We start from the raw sequence: 19,492 nt of genomic DNA, 5'->3' as shown, positions 1-19,492 counted from the left end.
AGGAAAAGGTCACCTCTCTGAACTGTTCCCTTAAAAGAACAAGAAAAATCTCTTAGAGGGAAAAAGCTCCTTGTGGGGAAACATCAAAGACTTTTGAAAACCAGCTGTGAATTATTCTCCTCTATGCTACCAAATACAACAGCTTTGTCCTTTTGTTTTTAAATGAATGTCACCTTTTCTTTGAATGACAGACTTAAAAGGTTTAGAAAGGTAGATATGAGGGAGCATCCAAGTCTATGGACCATAAATTGTCGGCTGGCTATGGCAATCTCTCTTCATAATTTTGGTCCCTCTGTAAACCCTCCTTTGTTGTCCTGCTGCTGCTCACTTCTTCCTGAATTTGGGCACTGGACCAATTATACCTCCCTTTTGTCTCTGAATGGAGATGGAAGAAATCACACCACAGGGCTGACTTGATCTCCAATCTTATGGGATCCCTACTCCACCAAGGCAATTCTTTTATTTCTTTCCTAACTGATTTCCCATCCCACCCTCCCAAGGCCTGTTCCAGACCTTTCCTGTCTCTTTTCAAATATTACACGGCACTCCTTGCCATCACCTTCTCAATGGTAGTCCCCTTCTTACTTTTAATTTAATCTGTTTATATCTCGTGCAGATCTATCATCCATCCATCCATCCATCCATCCATCCATACATCTGCTATAAAAATCTAAGTAGTTGGAGGACAGGGACTGTTTTGATTTTATCTTTGAATCTGCAGTGCTTAGAGCAATGTTTGGCCCACAGTAAACACTTAATTGGGTAGCTGAATGGACAGAGTATTAGTCCTGCAGTCAGGACCACATGAATTAAAATAAGGCCTCAGACACTTGTTGTGTGACTCCAGGGCAAGTCACTTAATCCTACTTGTCTCAGCTTCCTTATCTGTTAAATAAGCCAGAGGAGGAAATGGCTAATCACTCCAGTATCTGTGCCAAGAAAACCCCAAATGGCTCACAAGGTGTCTGATATGACTAAACAACAACAAAGTACTTAATATATGCTGGTTAACTGAATGATATATTGGAGAGAAGACCCAACATAAAAAAATGAACCACAGTACACATTAGTTATTTATTGAAATACTTTAAAAGGTTGATGATGGAAAAAATAAGTTTATCATGAAGGTTTAGATTCATTAGATTTATTTTTTCATTTAAAAAAGTTGCTGTCTACAGGGAATTCTAATCAGGTATAGAACACATCAGGAAGCATGCGGCTACTGTGATATTCTACAACAGAGCAAGAACTGTGCACTCCCTTGGCACCACAGATACAGCCAGGACACGATGATTTACAGTTTGGAAGAAATTAAACAGTAATGGTCTTTTGAACTAGAAACATTTATAATGTAGAAATTGGCTCCTCCCCCATGTGATTTGAAAGGGTTTAAAAAATACAACATACTTAAAAATTAAGGAATACACAACAATGACACTGATTCTTTTGCTATGTGAATTTTGGAAAGTTTTGCTCCACTCTCAAAGGGGAGCCTCATGTCCAGCTGTGCACGTCAGAGATTGTACCAAGCCTCAGTGGCTGATGTGCCGGAGTGAAGCTGTCCTTGAAATGAAACAAAACTCAATTGGAAAACTGATGCCTATCCTCCATGGAGAGACGATTGTGAACTGTGCCCCATATCTCAGAGCCCCCTCCCACCTTGCCCCCAAAGCATCATTTCAAATGAATATGAAATAAATAAGTAATCCATGAGCCAAGTACAATTGAATGGAACTAAAACCTATGATAGTGAGTTCCAATTAAATGTTAACTAATATGATACTATGTGGACAGCATTTCCATAACTCAGTTTTTTCGGGAAGCCACATCTCTTGCTGCCTGAATATGTACAGTATTTACAAAACATTCCCTTTTGGCCTCTGTAGCATGGCCACCTTTCTGTGGCCTTTAAGTAGAACTTTCCATTACATTCACAAGCCAATACTGCAGTCATTGCTCTTTTAAAATACTCTTATGCAAGAATTACAAATATTTATAAAGTAACTCTGCATATATAAATATCTCGACATTTCTAGCAGAATTTAAAGCATTCAGAATGTACATAAAAGTATTGGTTTTTGGTAGGGCCAGTATTGTAATTGTTGTCTAAATCATCGCTGTTTCAACAAAGCTTTGTACATAGCAAACCCCAAAACAGCAAACACTGTAGCACCAAAACTTGCTCGAAGCCAAAATGTGGAGCTCTTGAGGTCAGCTTGCGTCACATGCCTGCAGTCAGAAAACAGAAGCAATTTCAAAAACAGGATTTATTTAAGAACATATTGTTACATCAATCAAGAACTTTTAGGGAAGTATTAGGACACTTGTCAGGCTAATTCAAAACTGCTATGTTTACTGAAACTTTTCATTAATACAGCTTACAGCATAGTTTAGCCATTATCGTCTAGGAGGAAAAGAGGTGGTGGCTTGACAATTAGCTAACATTTTGGAATAAATGAGGTTTAAGCTTTGTCAATACTGTATTTTTCTCATAAACACCAATAAGTAGGTAAAAAGAAAAAACAACCCACTGCTTTAAATTATCTGCTGCTCATTAAAAATGAGAAATAAGATCAATGTTTTCACATCTTTGAAAGTGATTTTGCTGAATTGAAACAATGAACAAAATCACTCTACACCAGAAACCACAAGATACGCTATGTAGCTTAGTGACAAGTGGCAATACTTTTCTAAGAGCAGTGATAAATCAAACTTTAGAAATCCTAGTCCCCATTAGAAAATTTGGAGGAACCCTCCCCCATCAAAGAAAAAAAAATCAACTACTAGTTTGCATCACACTGAAAACTTGTTAATAGGAAACCAAGTGTTAGTGAAACAGGCAGTGACAACAGTACAAACCAAAAGTACAAACGCAATGTAACATGATAGAATGAAAGTGGTTGGATGACATAAAAGAAGCCATGTTATGCATGACAAAGGTAAGACAGCCAATGACCCCATTTCCCCCATTACCACAAACTAAGCTTGTGAGCATGCTCAGTTAAAAACACTGCTGGCCACCCTCAAGAGTCTCAAGTATGACAGCTTACCATAAGGAAGAGAAAGTTTTAAAGCCAAGGTGGGACCGAAGGCTTTACTCAAGCATCACCAAAGTTTTAGTTAAGCAAATGCAACTAAGGTGATGTGGGAAACCTATGGATTAAAGGATTTATGGATATTGTCTAGGCTAGGTTATTTACAGACCTACCTACATCGAAGTAACAGATTTTAGGTGCAAGTTAAATGTCTACAAGGAACGAGACACTGAATGTATAAACACATGCAAAAGAGAGTTAATAAGCAAGACAAAAATTATACCATATCCTTTTGCCCCTTGACTAGTCACAGATTGCAGAATTACCTTAGTTTCTAAACATTTCACTGCCTGTTGTAGCTAGGGTGATTCTGCATTCTGTGAGCCCCGGGTACTGGGAGACGGCAACACAAGCCTCAGTATTCCATGCTTATCAGTACTGCCCAGCAGCACAGCACTCCAATACTCTCCCTCACACATCAAAAGAAAAGTAAATCTCTATTTTAAAATTATTCTTTATGTGTTTTTTAAGAGTAAAATGATAACACAGGTGCATTCCATTTGGCAAGTTAGTTCTTTCAACACACAAATGTCCTTTTTTTTTTTAATCACTTAAGGAACTAGATATCTGGGTTTCAGTTTTTCCAATTGGAAAACACCCAGCAGGGTCAAACCAGTGAGCGTGGGAAATGTTACCTGGCTTCAAGAAAAAGTGGCCCGTGAGATGACTCCATGAAGATGGAATCTTCTATGGAGCTGACAGCGTGCACCTGGTGAACAATACTGCCTTCGTCGTCTGCTAACAGCATGGCGCCCCACTCAGCTACCTGGACTCTTAACCTTTTGCACACATGCACAGTTGTGGTTCATGGCACAGCTCAACACAGCAAGGGTCTTAAAATATCCTCTCAGTTACACATCCCACAAGACAAATTTGGTTACTAGTCTGCATTGCTTTGTCTCCTCCTTTCTACCTTTTTCAGACTTTGAAAAAACTTATTCTATAACAGGTTTTTATCACATTCAAAAAAGATGTGGTTTAAAAAAAAAAAACCTTTTTAATACCTGAAAAAGCAACTCTAGGGCTTTTGTACACATTATCCTATACATTCTCAATACCACTGTTTCTAATGATAGATCTGAGACACTTGAATTAGCTCCTTGAAACCATTACTATTCGGCACTTTTGGGCAATATATGGGTACACTATATGGGCAAAGTATCTATTTATGATGAGGCTGATAGCAAGGTGCTGATATATCTGGGTACCCCCAAATACCAAAGGGGTAAATCACCCAGAGTCCATAAACGCTTTTACCTTAACCTGTGAGCTAATTAACTGTTACAGAAAAACTTAAAAAAAAAAAAAAAAAAAAAAAAAAAAAAAAAACCTTACACATAACCCTCCCTATCATCTCAGAAGCTACAAAAGACATACACATTTACACTGGCTGATGCTTTCATAGCTAGTGAGAGTCTCAAACCCTTCCAAGTCAAGAGGTTCATAATTGTAAATAGTCTTGTAGTGGACTCCAATAACAGTTGAAGCAAAAAAAATTTCTCTATTGAGGGTGAATTTCTTTACCTTCTATGCTTCAAAAACAGCCTGTTAGTCCCTACTCTCCTTGCTAGGATTAAGCTTACATTTTCACCAAGATGGAGAAGACCAAGTGTTTTTTATTTGTTTTTTTTTTTTTTTAAACTTTGGGGAAGGAGAGGAAGGATTGGCTTACTATAACCATATGAAAAATACAGTCAGAATGATTTCCCAACACTGAATCTCTAATTCTGTAAAGATGTTTAATGTAGGCTCCTATAACAGGGGACTGCTACTGAAGAAAATATCTATCTTGCCTTGACAGCTTAGTTTTCATTAGCTTTGCAAAACAGGATTTATCTATTCCCCTCAGCACTCTGTGTAATACAAATGCACATATTTACACATGAGAAATATCAAATGCACACGTTGCTGAGACTTGGCTTGCACAAAGACAACCCCTTAACACCACTAGTTTATTGTAATACTTAAGACAAGCAACCACTTACTCATAAAATATTTCAACATCTTCATCAATGTTACAGATATTCTGAGATATGGAAACATACTTGGGAAAATAAATTATTCTTTTAGTAAGTGTATTTGAAAGCTATACTAACTAGGCAATATTTGTAAGAGAGAAAGCATTTATAAATCTGACAGCACATCGGTCATTACTCAGCTAACTGATATCACGTGACCAGAGACAAGAGGGACCTAACAGGTATTAGTCAAGGAAGCAGCAAGGTCTGATTCGTGCTTGTTACTTGAGGAGCTTTCTAGTTTAAATAAAAACATTGGTTTCATAAAATTGCCTGTATCTTATTTGCAAAGGCAAGACAAAATCATTCCTCAGTGATCCCAAAGCACAAATCTTTCATAGGGGCCCACACCATTATCATATTAAAAAACATTGTCGATATCTTATAACATTTCTTTGATATCTCAACTACCATTCCAAGATCTCCTAATGTTGCTTGCCAGCATAAGTTCATACGGTTCAGCAACTCTCAATGGCAGTATCTGATTAGAACACAAATAATGAATTAAATATGATTAAATGCTTGAAGTAGTCTTTACTTAAGTAAAAGTATGTAAGTGACTAAAATATAGGGCTACAAATGTAATTACAGATATTCAGGGGAAGCTTTAAGAGCCTGCAACAAGATAAAAGTTAGCAGTGCTGAGAATATGGTTTTACATCCTTTGGTTTTTGCTTTATAAAATAAACATAAGGTTTGTTTTAACATTTGAAAAACATGCTGAAATTTTTTATTGGGCAAACATCAATACAGCTATATGTAATCACAAAGGGACTCAATCAGAATTAAATCTACCTCGAAAGCTACAAATTAGGAGAAAGAAAGAGTAACTGACCAGTAAAATAAAGCATTTTATCCTATAGAAAGCACTTTCCTTACACCAATCTTGTGAAATAGGTAGTACATGCATCCCTACTTCTATCTTACAGAGAAGAAAGCTGAGACTAAACAAAATGTCTCCAGAGGACATGGTAAAGCCAGGTCTTAGAAGCCCAGGCCACATGGCCCTTGAGTTGAGTACTTTTTCCAGTACATCATAGTAACTCTTTTGTCATTTGCATTTAGGCAGGTGCCAAATAGGGAATGATGAGGAGAATGGGAGAAGAGAGGTTAAAATAGAAAAAAAGAATAATTTATTTTTCCTTAGCATCAAATTCAGGCTATTTTACAAGGGGAAGAATTCCTTAGGACAAGATTTCTGGAGCTTAACAAAATGATTTATAACTTCAGGGGTCCTGAAAGTGCTCTTCCAAACTCTGAAAAACAGGGGACAAAGGAGGGCACAGTGCAAAGTCCCCAATCCTGGAGTCGGGAGAGAGGGGTTTGGTTCTGGGCTGTGAACCATGCTGATTTTATTTCCTCATCTGCAGAATTCGGGGTTTAGACTCACTATGCCTCCAAGGGTCCCCTCAGCTCCAGCTCTAGGATTTCAGGATGGGATAAGGAAGACCATCAAGTCCAGGGCAAGGACCACTGCTGCTGTGTCTCCTCCCATTATCTGAATTTATTCTTTCCCTTTGTTCTTGCCCTCTGAAATCCTCTCTTCCAACCATGACACAGATGAACCCAGCACCATAGAACACGTTCTCTTGACCCCCCATGTACACAGGCATACACATACACTCACATGCTATGCCTGGAGCTAACTCAGAAGAGCAAAACAAAGGACCACAGTATCTCTACAAAGGCTGAGCTAAGATGCATCTACAACCATAGCTAATATCCCAGTCTGCCCATCATGAGCTACAAAATGAGAAACCAGTACAGGCCTCCTTAGACTAAAGTACAGCTGGCTCTACACTGTCCTACTGGCGTGGGGGTTTTCTTGGGGAGGAGGGGAAAAGAAATGACAGGGCCTGGAACTTTGAGTATAGAGAGTTCCTCCAGTAACACTAATTGTCAACTATCAGTATCTCGGATTCTCAGGGATTCTTGGATTTAAGTGATTTGCCCGTGGAAAGACAGCAAATTATGGATCAAGGACTACATGTGAATCCAGTTCTTCCTAACTCCAAAGCCAACCTATCTTCCACTCTGTTTTTTATGCCTTGCATAACTGAATCTTTTACAATCAAAAGAAAGTTTCTCTCTAAGATTTTTGGAATGTCTTGAACAGAAATGCCTTTTTTTTTTTTTAATTATATGGTTGCCAGTTTTCTGACTTCATTTCCCTTTCTCTATTCCTTCTTTGGCATAAAATATCTTGAATATTCATTTGTAATATAAAAGTTGATTATATTCATCCAAACTGTAGGCCCTAGAGCTACAACAGAATGCAACATTTCAGTGACATGAAATGTTTCAATTTTTTTTCTCAAAATATTTTTAGAATTCACAATATAAGTGCCCAATGTGGGTTGCTACATTCTGTAAGCAAGCTGTTAACCGAGCATGCCTTAATACTAACACTCTTTGGGAAAGGACCAGAGTTGTTCCCATCCCATGTTCAGGAATGCTTCCTAGAACAACAGCAGAATACATATTTACAGATGGAAGTTACAAAAAAATGTTCTAATATCATATGATCTAAATATCCCTAAACCAAACTAAAAAAGAGCATCAGATAAAGAAAACCATAGCTTGTCAAATATTTAACAAACAGATCTTGGTCAATTAACAACAAAATTTAAAGATCAAAGCAGTAGCAATTTATTTGAGGAGACTTTAACAAGTTCTTATATAAAGTATGTGAACATAATTATCAATGAGAAATCTTTAGAAGGAACCAAAAATTTCCAGGAGGAATGCTTAATTTAAGGTCACATGTACAGGGAACTCCTTGAGCTAAAGTCAGACCCCATCATTTTGTTTTCAAACCAGAAAGAAAAGAACAAAGTCCTTTCACAGTCAAACACCCTAATGTGTAACATTAAAGGTTCCCTATTGTAGCTATCTGTGTTTGCGCCTTATCTTTCCAAGCCAACAAACATTTATTAGGAACCTCGGAGATTCAGTGAGGTACTTAAGGTACAATGTTAAAAAAAAAAAAAAAAAAAAAAAAAGATTTTTTGCCGAAGGGGCATACAGTGTACTGAAGGCTAGTAAAACAGCCACATTTTAAGCACATTTAAATACAAATAAGGTAGAAGGGATGGTAACAAAAGAGATCTGTGAAAGAACTTTGTCTTGGCTAGGACAGTGGACACTCAGTAATAAACTACTGAGTGAATCTGCAATGTAATCTAGGTGGACAGCAAAAAGCTTCCTTGGAAAACCAAGTTTTTATTAATAACTTGCCCAAGGCATGAAGGACATCAAATTTTTAGGAAACTTCTATCACAAAATAACTTAAAAAATTTGAAAATAGGAAAATGTCTTCTAAAAATGGTTGTGGATTAAAATAACAAGACCTGAAGAAAAAACTACATTTGTCCTGCGACTCATTTTGTAAATTTCTGCAGTGAAGTCTCTGATTTAAAAAAAATACTGTTGGGAGTCCTAATGGGCATGAGAACTTCAACTCATGGACAAAGAGGCATAATCATTTCCTACTTAAAGATTCAATAGAAGGTAAACTAAGAACTTTGTTCCTGGAGTAAAATGTTGCTCTCATAGTACACAAACAATGATTTGACTGAACTAATACAAGTAATTAAAATGGAATGGAAGAAAGGTAATTATAAAATAAAAGTAAGAAAGAAGGAAGTCACAAAACAAAGTCCTCAAGCAGAAGATTTTTTGTGGCTAAAATAAACAGGAAAATTGTACATAAAAATGTATGTGGAACATGTATAAAAAATGACCAAGCAGCAGACGAATGCTAATGAATGCCTACAAGAAAGAAGAAATTAAAAGTATATAATGCCCTACATTAGACTAACAATTCTCATACACAGCATGAGAGTGTATGAATTTGGAAGGAGGACCACTTACTAAGGGCAAATGATATAATTTGTACCTTTATAGTAATTTTGTCTCAATGTTTTTTAAAAAATCAAGAATTTGGTAACTTTTTACAAGAAATATTACCTACCATACGTAAATACAAAATGTATATAGAAGACCTTTTTCATTTTTCTATTATTATTATAGCACTCATTGTAGGTCGGTGCAGGAAGAAGCAAAGAAGGCACGAGCATTTTGCAAGTGCCTACTATATGCCAGGCACTGTGCTAGTTAATTTTAAAATATTACTATCTCTTTTGAGTCAAATAAAAACCTTATGAAGTAGGTGCTGTTATTACCCCATTTTACAGCTGGGAAACTGTGGCAGAGATTAAGCAACTTAGGTAAAAATAGTACTGATGACAGGTTAATACTATAATTTATCACCATGTTAAAAAATAAACCTGAACAGACTGGGTAAGAGCAGAACCAACTCAGAGTAAGGCCTATATAACTTTTACTTTGAAAGGAAGTTCAATAAGTATTACTATATCTGTTTTGAATTTTACATGTTAAACGCAACATACACTCAGCTAAACAGAATTTTTAAAAATTGTGGATTGACATGACAGGCTATGAAGAAAGAACTGAATAAACTAAACATTAAAACTAGGACATTTTGTCCTGCAATCCATTTTATAAATTCTTGCAATGAAGTTTCTGATTTTAAAAATACTACTGTGAGTCCTAATGAGCATGAGAACTACAACTCATGGATGGAAAGGCATAATCATCTCCTACTTCAATTTTTTAATTTTTAAAAAACCAAAATAGTTAATCTGCTATCTTAGGGAACAAAGTTAGAAAAACAAAAGGTACTGATGCTGTTTAAAAGATAAAGGCTTTCTGAAGACCTTTTCCTAAGCTGTCAACATTATATTTTTTAATTATCTATTTTCAGGTCAGAAATTTAAAAAAAAAAGTTCTGCTGCTAGTGGCAGATATAAAGTTACTTTCAATTCAAAAATGGATGTTGATAAGACATATATAATTCTTCAGGGATCAGGGATGCAAAAAGTCCCAGAGTATTTCATTCTCATGCTGTAGCGTGGGTCAAAAGTAGTGGTCTAAAGTCATTATGGCCACCCAATGAACAGAATATAAATAAAATATGTGCTAAAGATAATACATATTACACAGCACTCTAAGATACCCTATGAAAAATCAATCTAATGAAAAGTCACAAGAGATGTCTGGAATGGATTATGAATTGGGAACAGTGTTATGTGGTAGAAAGAGCACTCAACTTGAGAAGACTTGAATTCTAGCCCCAATTCTGACTCTAACTTGGTAAATGTCCTTGTTTCATTCCTAACTTCTGGGTTTCAATTTCCTAACAGGGGTTAAGCATAGGATACAGCTCCTTTTCAATTCTAAAATTTTGTAAGTCTATGAGTTTGTGAGCATTAATTACGTAGAAGCCCACAGAGATACAACTAAGAAAATCACATGCTAAATCAATCTCAATGCCTTTTTTATCTGCGGAATACTATAAATAACACTATCAATAGATTTCAGCAAACAGATAACATGCTCCTATGACATCCTTACAAAGATGATGATGAAACCCTGATATAAGGAGATTCACAGCTGACATCCAAAAGAGTAATGATAGGGTTCTCTTTCAATCTGTAAAATTTTACTTCTAGTGGAGTCTTAGCAGGATTTATAAATCCAACACTGAGCAATAGTTTGGATAAGAACATAAAGGGAATTCTTATAAAATTTGCAAGTGACAAAAACCGAGGAGGTATAACTAATAAAATAAGAGTACAGATTCAAAATAATTTCAATAAGTTAAAATGACAGGCCAAAACCAAGATGAAAGTTAACAGAAATAAATATAAATCTTTGCATTTAGTTTTTTTTTAAAAAAAGATTGTATAAAATAGGCTGGGGAGGTTTGGTTTACTAATCATTTAGTATTTGGTTTAGGAGTAATTCACATTAAGGTGAATTTGGAATTTTAGCAGACCACAGCTTAGTATGAGCCAACAATGAGACATAGTTTTTTAAAAAGCTAACATCATTAATAGAAATACAGTAGACAGAGTAGAGAAAATATTAGTTAAACTGCATTGTGTGGAATCACATGAATTATGCGGTCCTAGGTGTCACATTTTAAAAGGAACACTACAAAACCAGATAGTGGTCATGGGCCCTAGGATAGGGAAAGGTTCAGAATGGACCATTCCATTTGAGGAATGGAAATGAGACTATTTAGTCTAGAGAAGAAAAGATTAAAGGAAGACATGGTATGATAACCATCTTCAAAACCAAACCAATAGAATACTTTCTGTATGGCTAATGTTTTATAAAAGTGTCACAATAAAGTAATAAGATAGATTTTTATACTAAATGAATTTTTACAATCCAATAAGATTTCACCAGTTACCACTTTTTGATCTTCTCTTTTGGAATTGCTTTTAAAATCAGTTTACAAGTTACGCTAGAAATAAAGTGGTCACCACATCTCATTTTTTAATGAGTGTGATTATAATTTTATTTACCTGACTTGATTCTAAACATCTGAATGCTTAAAAAATAAAAGAAAATCTACCAATCAAAAAGACAAATATTTGATAGCATGAAGATAGTCTTTAAAAAAAAATTGCCATAGACCTGAAGAAGATTCCAAAAGAGAGTTTTCAGATACATTTCTGATCCCTGGAAATGCTGCTGAAGCAAATGAGGGTGACTGCACTGAAGAAGACAAGATTATTTGGAAGAATGAGCTCTGTTCTGTGGAGCAGTCCCGCTACAACATTCTAGAGTCACAACTCTCATATGCCAGGAGACAAAGGCAAACAAATAAAACAAAAAAACACAACTTTTAAAAAGTGGTCTTGTGGGTTCTGAAATCCCTTTCCCATTTTACTCTAGGTCCCTAATACAGATGATGGGAGATGCTATGTTGCCTGGGAATCAAAGCCAATCAGCTAGTTTCAAGAATTGGGGCTATTTAAGAAGTTACAGTTGTTTCTCCTTACAACACATCTACTAGTTTAGTCAAATCTAACATACCATGAAAATTAGTGAGGCCATTTGTATAACATTTTAACTGGTCCAAATAAGCTCAATATAATAAAATGCCACCTTCCACTGTGATCTTTGTGCTGTAGGTGGCTCCAATTTTCAACTTTTTCTAGCATATTTCTATTCCAGTCTATTATCATTTAATATTAAAAAGTAAATAAAGACATCAGACTCCTTAAACAAAACCCCAATCTTCCTTACTCATTCCTTCACAGCATCCCCAAATCCATCTCTTATCTTTAAGAAATTACTAAGGATGGTCACAAATCCTAAGTACACACCACCATTCAGCACAATGAGAGGTTTAGTGCCAATTAGTTGCATTTTAAGACTAATCTCCTGGCCAGTGGTGGCTATGTGGTGAAAATCTGCATTAAAAAGAAAAGTATCTATTTTCTTTGTTTGGTATTTTAATAGAATGCCCGGCAGGCAGTAAATAAAGAGAGGACCTGGTAAGAACTGCCGTGAAGAGTTTGTTCTTTACAGATTGCAGCAAGTCTGAGTTGAGGAAGCTCTGACAGATGCAGAATGTGCACCTGTTGCAGGTGCACAGACAGCGTAACCGGGCATGGCTGCGAAAACACACAGAAGGACACAGTTGAGTTCTTACTCACCACTGAGGCACCGCAGGGCCGTGCCGATAGTTTGTAGTTGTTGTTGTTACTGCTGTTGTTGTTTTAAAGAGACTAAGGCATCAGCAACACTTACAGAGGAAAGGGGCGGCTAAGGGCGGACTAAAGCTGTGCAGAGCGGGAGCTTGCGGAGGTGACCAGAGGGGCCGCTCCCCTGGGTGCAAGACCTAGGGCCACGGGCAAAACTTGCGCTTTGGGGAGGATGTGGGAAGAAACGACCATGGCAGGATTTGGAGTGTCTGCACAGCCTTAGATGGCACCCTCATCAGAATTAAAAAAAAAAACAAACAAACAAAAAAACAACAATCCGCCAACAGGACAGAGTTTTGTTTGCACCAAACGATCTCCACCCCCCTTCCCCTAGCACACACACATGCTGGAAAACCAGGAAGGAGTAAGTGCTGCTGGTGAATAAAAGACAACAAAAGACAAGTCGAGGCACTTTCCAGAGGGCAGGAATCCCACCCCCACCCTCCATTCATCCAACACTCAGGGTCCCAAAGGAAACCAAAGTGCTTCAGGAACTCCCTGGAGCTCCAAGAGGGCGAGCTCTGCCTAAGACTGGGATGGGGAGGGGTGGAGAGGGGAGACCATGAAGGGGATGAAACAGGGGCCTCCCCAGGGAGGGGAACAATGGGGCAGAGGGGCAGGGCACAGCTCCTGGCCACTCAGCCCATATGACCAAAGCCCAAAGTGGTTTTTTAATGGTGGCCAGTCAGTCAGGCCTCCGGGGGCAGAGGGCCCTGTGGAATCAGACAGCTACCGCATCTGGCCACCCCTGGGCATTGTGGGAGGGAGCTGATGGGGGTCGTGGTAGAGGGGAAGATTAGCAGTATCCCAAGGAGAAAAACCATTTTGTTAAGTTTCAATAAGATCTAAAATATTCCTCTTAAAAAACTGACTTGTGAGGATGAGCCCCTCACCGATACTAACGGCATTACCAGCTGTCATACTGGAATCCATCTGTTATTTTATAAAATGAATCTAAGTCTTTAACATACAGAAAGCTCTATCAAGAAAAGCAGGATGCAAAGTGTGCTTAGCAACAGCAAGAGGCTTCAGGAGAAGTAGCTTCAGATCAACCAGGGAACAAGTTTCAAAGTATGTACCTTTTCCAAATATACGTGTGTGTATATACACAAACGCATACATATGTATACATGTAATACTGAGATGCATTTTAAAATGCAAATCAACATTAAAAGATATATTAAAAACATACATTTAAAAAACACCAAGTAATATGGTCTACCAAGAGGTACATTACTACATTTAAGTGTATTAAAAAGTACTGTATGAAAATATATTTGGCAATCCTGAAAAAAAAAAAAATCAACAAAATTCCTGGGAAACTATAAGGAAAAAATAATTTATAAAATGGTTTGTTTTGCCTGTTTTTTTTTTTTTTTTCAGAAAGACCCAGAGTTTTTTTAAAATTCTCTATAGATGTTGATCATGTTTTAGTAGAAACTGTCTATAATGATCTCCTCTCTCTCTCCCCCTCTCTTCAGGTGTATGTATGTGTATATACAGATAGCTATATATGTGTATATATGTGTTTGAAAGCAATAATGCCATATAAATTGTACAAATACAAGGGATTACTAACTTTATAGTACTAGGAATGACTGTGCATCCCATTAGAAAACAATCAGAATTTTAAGAGTTTGTTGTTGGGTTTTTTTTGTTATTGGTTTTTTAAGGCATTGGTGGAATAGGAGAAAAGACAACTATTTGACTTTTAAAAATCTATAATATGTTAACAGTCTGAAATTATTCTTTTATTGGTAGGAATTTAAACTAATCCTGGTTAATAGCAATGTCTGATCATTATTCTTCATCATAATGCGTTTTTTCATAAGAAGAAAATGTCAAGATCTATGATGAACAAGATGTGTATAAAAGTGAATTATTTCACTTTAAACCCATAAGAAACACACTGCCCAAAATACAAGATTTTGCTGCAAGATAGAATGTATTTCTATAAATACAATACCAGCAGAATATTTTTCAGAATCATGCATTAGACAACTTAATGTGTACAGTTCTATGCATATGTACATATATATATACATATCAGTGTATCATAAATGTACATGCAACTGTGGCTCACAGCCAAGAATGGAGAACATTTATCCAGTTCAAATTACAATTAATCACCAGCAGGAGAGAAGTTCATACAAAGAAAGGACATATAAAAAATGCCAATTCCCACATACTGATTAAAAACCAAAGAAACAAATTCTCTTTGATTTGTGTGGTGATGTCTTAATGGCACAATTTTTAAAAAGCTAACCTTATACATTGCAGTAGCCTTTCTTTTTAAAATTTTGAGTGAAATATTCAATCTTTGATAAATAAAATACCTTCCAAATAAAATCGTATTCTCTTTGATTTGTACTTTCTCACTGAAAGATCTCTTTTTGTTGCTAAATCACTTCGATGTGGCAGCATTCCACCCTCATGGCTGACCATGGCATGCAGTGCCCCTGTGACCCATGCAGCCTGCAAATAAGAGACAGCAAGTACTTACGGATACATGGCCATTGTTGTCAACTTAACAAAGATATCCTTACTCGGTGCATCAGCAGTATTGCAAGTGAAGGCTTGTGGTGGAGGCATTTTGTGTTTCCTGCAGAAGTCACTGGGTGAAATGCTATATTCTTGTCGAATTTCATGTAGGTCTGACTTTGCAGCTACAATTAAGCAGGGTATTCTACTGTCCATGAAATGTTGCTATACAAATTAAAAAAGGAAAAATCCCTCAAAATCATAATTACATAAAAACTCAAGAGCAGTCTATGAAGGGTGAACTATTTCAGTTCTAAGTTGGGAAGGCACCCTTACTTTCAAAAGCATTAACTGGAAGAAGCAGGACTCAATGACTCATGTTGTTCAGGTCATTCTCAAACAATTAGGATCTGAACAGACTTTCTTTAATCTAGGAAATTAAAGCAATCCAAAATGATGCTTTAGGCTTGCTAACACTTTGTTAAATTCCATATAGGCATGACTTTGATAATAGAACACAACAGTTACAAACCTTAAAAATCCTGGCACAATATTCAAAGGACTTTGGATTACTGACATCATACACCAGGCACACAGCATCACATATGATCTCCGCCTCAGTTAAAAATTCAGATTCAGAGATATCGTGCAACTTGAAAGGAAAGAATGATCAGTGTAAACATCAGGAAACAGAAAATGGTTCACTAAATTAAAAGTTATGCTTCTACATTAAATAGAAACTAAGAATCGGAAAGGTAGATAGAGGGGTGTGTGTGTGTGTAAAGGAGGGAGGGAGAGAGTGGGGGAGACAGAGAAAGAGAGGGAAGAAGGGAGGGAGGGAGAAAAGTTTAGAGAAAGGGAAAGAGAGGGGGAGAGAGAGGGAGGAAGAGAGAGAAGAAGAGGGACAAGGACAGGGGAAGGGAGAGGGAAAGGAGGGAGAGAGAGAGTGGGAAAGGAAGAGAGAGAGAACTGTAAATAATCACAGCAATAATCTGCTCTTTGGGCTTTGTTCTGAGAAAGACTCAGGAACTAGACAGTCATTTCCACCATTTCCCTAGAAGTTAGGTAAGCGTTCATCCTGCACAGTATAGCCGAGTGGGTCACCATGAGGAACAACAGCTATGAAGGAGTTCCTTTCCTTTCCACTGCACAGGTAGATAAGGAATCATGGGTTGGGAAAAGGAGAAGCCCAACTAAGCTGTATCAGAGACTGAGCTGTCACTTAGAGCATTTTCTCGCCTCTCCTCTTCCTTCGTGTTAGGTCCCCAAGTTGCTGGAACCACTCACAGGCACTGGCATTATCAGCCATGCTCTTGGTGAAGACACATGAATGTATGACTCACCCAATTTGGAAAAAGCCCACCAATTCAGGGACAATCTAAACACTCTCTGTGCTGATGAGAGAGGAACACAGGGCAAAGAGGAATTTAAAAAAAAAAAAAAAACCCAAGAACCATAAATCCCCATTTTATTGGCAGATTACAAGTAGTTCAATTGTGGACAGCAGATCCTCCTTCTTTTTTTCATCCAACTAATCTTACACAAATTTAATTAAACTCTCTAATGGGATTCTAGATAAGGCCTTGAAGATTGTACTTATCATTTCTTGTTCTCTGCATGATGAAATAATGATTCTTTCACTGGAGAAAAGGAGTTTGCTTATTTGTTTAATTTGGACATGTGATTCACTGTAGGGAACTCTCGGGAGGGAAATTCCCTTCCAGGGAAATTTGAAGAGGCAATAGCTCCTAGGAGCAAGTGATTATAGAAGCCCTGAGGAGTCAATGACCTGCTCAAATCCAAAAAAGTCATGTATTACATCACAAGTACCCCACTCAAAGGACCAACAAGTATTGATTTAGCCCCTAAATCAATGGAAGGAGGACAAGTGACTCTTGTTCCAGACTCCCGACCACTTCTGCCGCTTCTAGGTAGTATCTTAAGTAGTTAATAATATAAAGTAACCTGAGCAGAAAGCAAAAGGGCAAAGGGATATCTGGCAGTCCCTTAGAGTATCCCATAGTTGAAGGAGAAATAAATTATATATAATTTATAAATTATAGCAGCAAAGGAGCCATTGGAAACTGTCCCATAGATGAATTAAGGCCACAGCCTAAGACTATATGCTGAATGAGGGGAGGTCAGCCAGATCCCTTGGTCCTGCTATCTGCCTATGGTGTTCCAGACACATGGTAAGACCAGCAGAACACCAGCAAATATTGTGTTAATGAACCAAACCTAAGATGTAGCTAATAACTTTGAGATGATGTGGTTAGTCCTCTGCCTATTACCAAAACCCTATAAAAACCTCCTGTCCCCTGCACTCCTATATCTGTTGCTGATACATGTTCCCCAAGGACCCTAACTCTGGACCACAGTTATATTAATAATTATCTATGCCTCTATCTTTCCTCATTTTCTTGCTCATGCTTCCTGCCTCCCTATAGCACTCCACCCTCACTCCTAGATCTTCTGCCTCTGTACACTCAGTACCTCAGTGTGACTGAAGGATTACTCCCCCCTTGCTGCCACTGTCCTCTTTCCTGGTGAACATTCCTCGATGAAGACCCACATGTAGTCCCCTTAGTCACAATTAATAATTGCATAAATTAACCAATAATTCACTTCCGTTTTGTACCCAGCACTGCATAAAGGGAAATAAATTTAAGTCTTCACAGGTAAAATGACACAAAATTTCTTACCAACAAATATTTCTCTTGTCCGTATACATAAACAGTATTAATTGCATAATAAGATTTATGGTCATCACGAATATGCTTTTGCCTCTGAAAGTAGAACAGAAATCTTTTATTATTTAATATGAAATCATGCCATTAAACTTCCAGTAAAGTAGTTTCTTAAATAAAATTGTTTCTCTTTTCTGCATTATTTGCATATATTGCAGTATGTCCCTACACTTAGCAAATATGAAAATTATATTGGTGTTACATTATTTAATTATCAGCATATAAAGGAACTTAATATCCCTGGTTTTCTGCATATGCTGCAGCTCAAATTGTTCTACAAAAATAAAGCAATAGTTGAAAATGAATGCCAGTTCCAGAGCCACCTTCTGGTTGAAAGGCCACAGTCTCAGGATCCTTTCAATGTAAAACATTTAGAAGAATGAAAGACTCAAAGGCGGTGGGCACAGTCCCAGCTGCTCACCACATGTGGGACCTGGGATAAGAAACCAGAAATTCAAATGCTGGCAACAATTAGGGCAGAAACAAAACTTGGTTCAATGTTTTTCAAATGGTGCTATCTAGCAGGACTACTAATGTTTTCTACTGTACTCTGCTCCTGCTATACATGTCACTGAGTTGTATTAAATCCTCACCTACCAAATATAATAGTTTGAAAAGGATCCATAAAAACTTAAAACATACATTATTTTGTTAATTTCTGAAAGCTGAAAACTCACCATTAAGTTTCTTCCGAGCAGAGCCTGAAGAACTCCACTCTTCCCACAACCTTTCATCCCAATAACATTACACCTAAACACATTTCTTTGAGTTTGCTTCTTTTGAAGATCTATCTTTTTATCTCTTGTTACTAAATGAAAAAACAAACAAACAAACACATAAATGAACATTTAATTTCAGCTTCTATTTTGCCCTCAGTAAAACAGGAAGTTATGTGGTCACTCATCTGCCTGAAGGGATATTTGCTCTTAAGATAAAGATCCTATAACAACAATATCTTACAAGTTACAGAATAAGCAAAAACCCCACTGACCAGAATATGAACTAGAGAAAAGAACTTTAATTCTCTTCTGCTCTCTAGATTACAAAGACATCTTAGAGCTAATTTAGGGGAAGAACAATGAAGCCCAATTTATTTTAATTTTTTGATATTTATAAATTAGACATAATTTTAAAAAATCCATATAATCACCTGTGATGGCAGAAGCTTGAGACTCCTGTTCAGTCAATATTGAGTAGCCTAGATAGCCCAAATACTCCAGGCATCGTTGTACATCTAAATAGGTTGTAAGCCTAATGAAGGAAAATATTAGAGAAATAATGAATAGCTTCTAAAGAAAATCAGCATTCACAAAGTTATAACAGCTCAAGAATGGAATGATCCCTTCTAGACACAGAAGGGTCACTTGCTTCCTCTTTCTGCTAAAGCTCTTCCTAGAACTAATTTGATGTTGATAGCACTGGCAGGAGCCAAGAGACCCTGGCACCTCAGAGACCCCAGCTCCACCACCTCCTGGATAGGATCTGATTTGAGGCACATCACACACCCTCTATGTCTCAGGAATATTCAACTCGATATTGTAAAAAACCAAGCTATTCTGCATTATTTT

General features: G+C 37.1%; 1 protein-coding gene across 4 annotated transcripts in view; it reads right to left on the bottom strand.

The window, feature by feature from the left end:
• Positions 1-1,055: 1,055 nt before the first annotated feature.
• RHOT1 (ras homolog family member T1) overlaps positions 1,056-19,492 on the bottom strand; it is a 70,121-nt gene continuing 51,684 nt past the window's right edge. For 2 of the 4 annotated variants that reach the window (XM_051992385.1, XM_051992383.1), the window contains exons 14-21: positions 19,075-19,175; positions 18,602-18,732; positions 17,880-17,963; positions 15,710-15,829; positions 15,200-15,402; positions 12,484-12,606; positions 3,731-3,874; positions 1,056-2,229 (exon numbers count right to left, since the gene is read on the bottom strand). In XM_051992385.1, the coding sequence (XP_051848345.1) occupies positions 2,112-2,229; positions 3,731-3,874; positions 12,484-12,606; positions 15,200-15,402; positions 15,710-15,829; positions 17,880-17,963; positions 18,602-18,732; positions 19,075-19,175 (1,024 nt within the window). In that variant the 3' untranslated portion in view covers positions 1,056-2,111. The remainder of the gene's footprint in view (positions 2,230-3,730; positions 3,875-12,483; positions 12,607-15,199; positions 15,403-15,709; positions 15,830-17,879; positions 17,964-18,601; positions 18,733-19,074; positions 19,176-19,492) is intronic. The other 2 variants (XM_051992384.1, XM_051992386.1) reach the window with 2 other exon arrangements.

The sequence above is a fragment of the Antechinus flavipes genome, chromosome 4, assembly GCF_016432865.1.
Source record: "Antechinus flavipes isolate AdamAnt ecotype Samford, QLD, Australia chromosome 4, AdamAnt_v2, whole genome shotgun sequence".
In the NCBI taxonomy this organism is placed as follows: Eukaryota; Metazoa; Chordata; class Mammalia; order Dasyuromorphia; family Dasyuridae; genus Antechinus; species Antechinus flavipes.
Note: the sequence above shows the minus strand (reverse complement) of the source record. Positions and strands in the feature narration are given on the sequence as shown.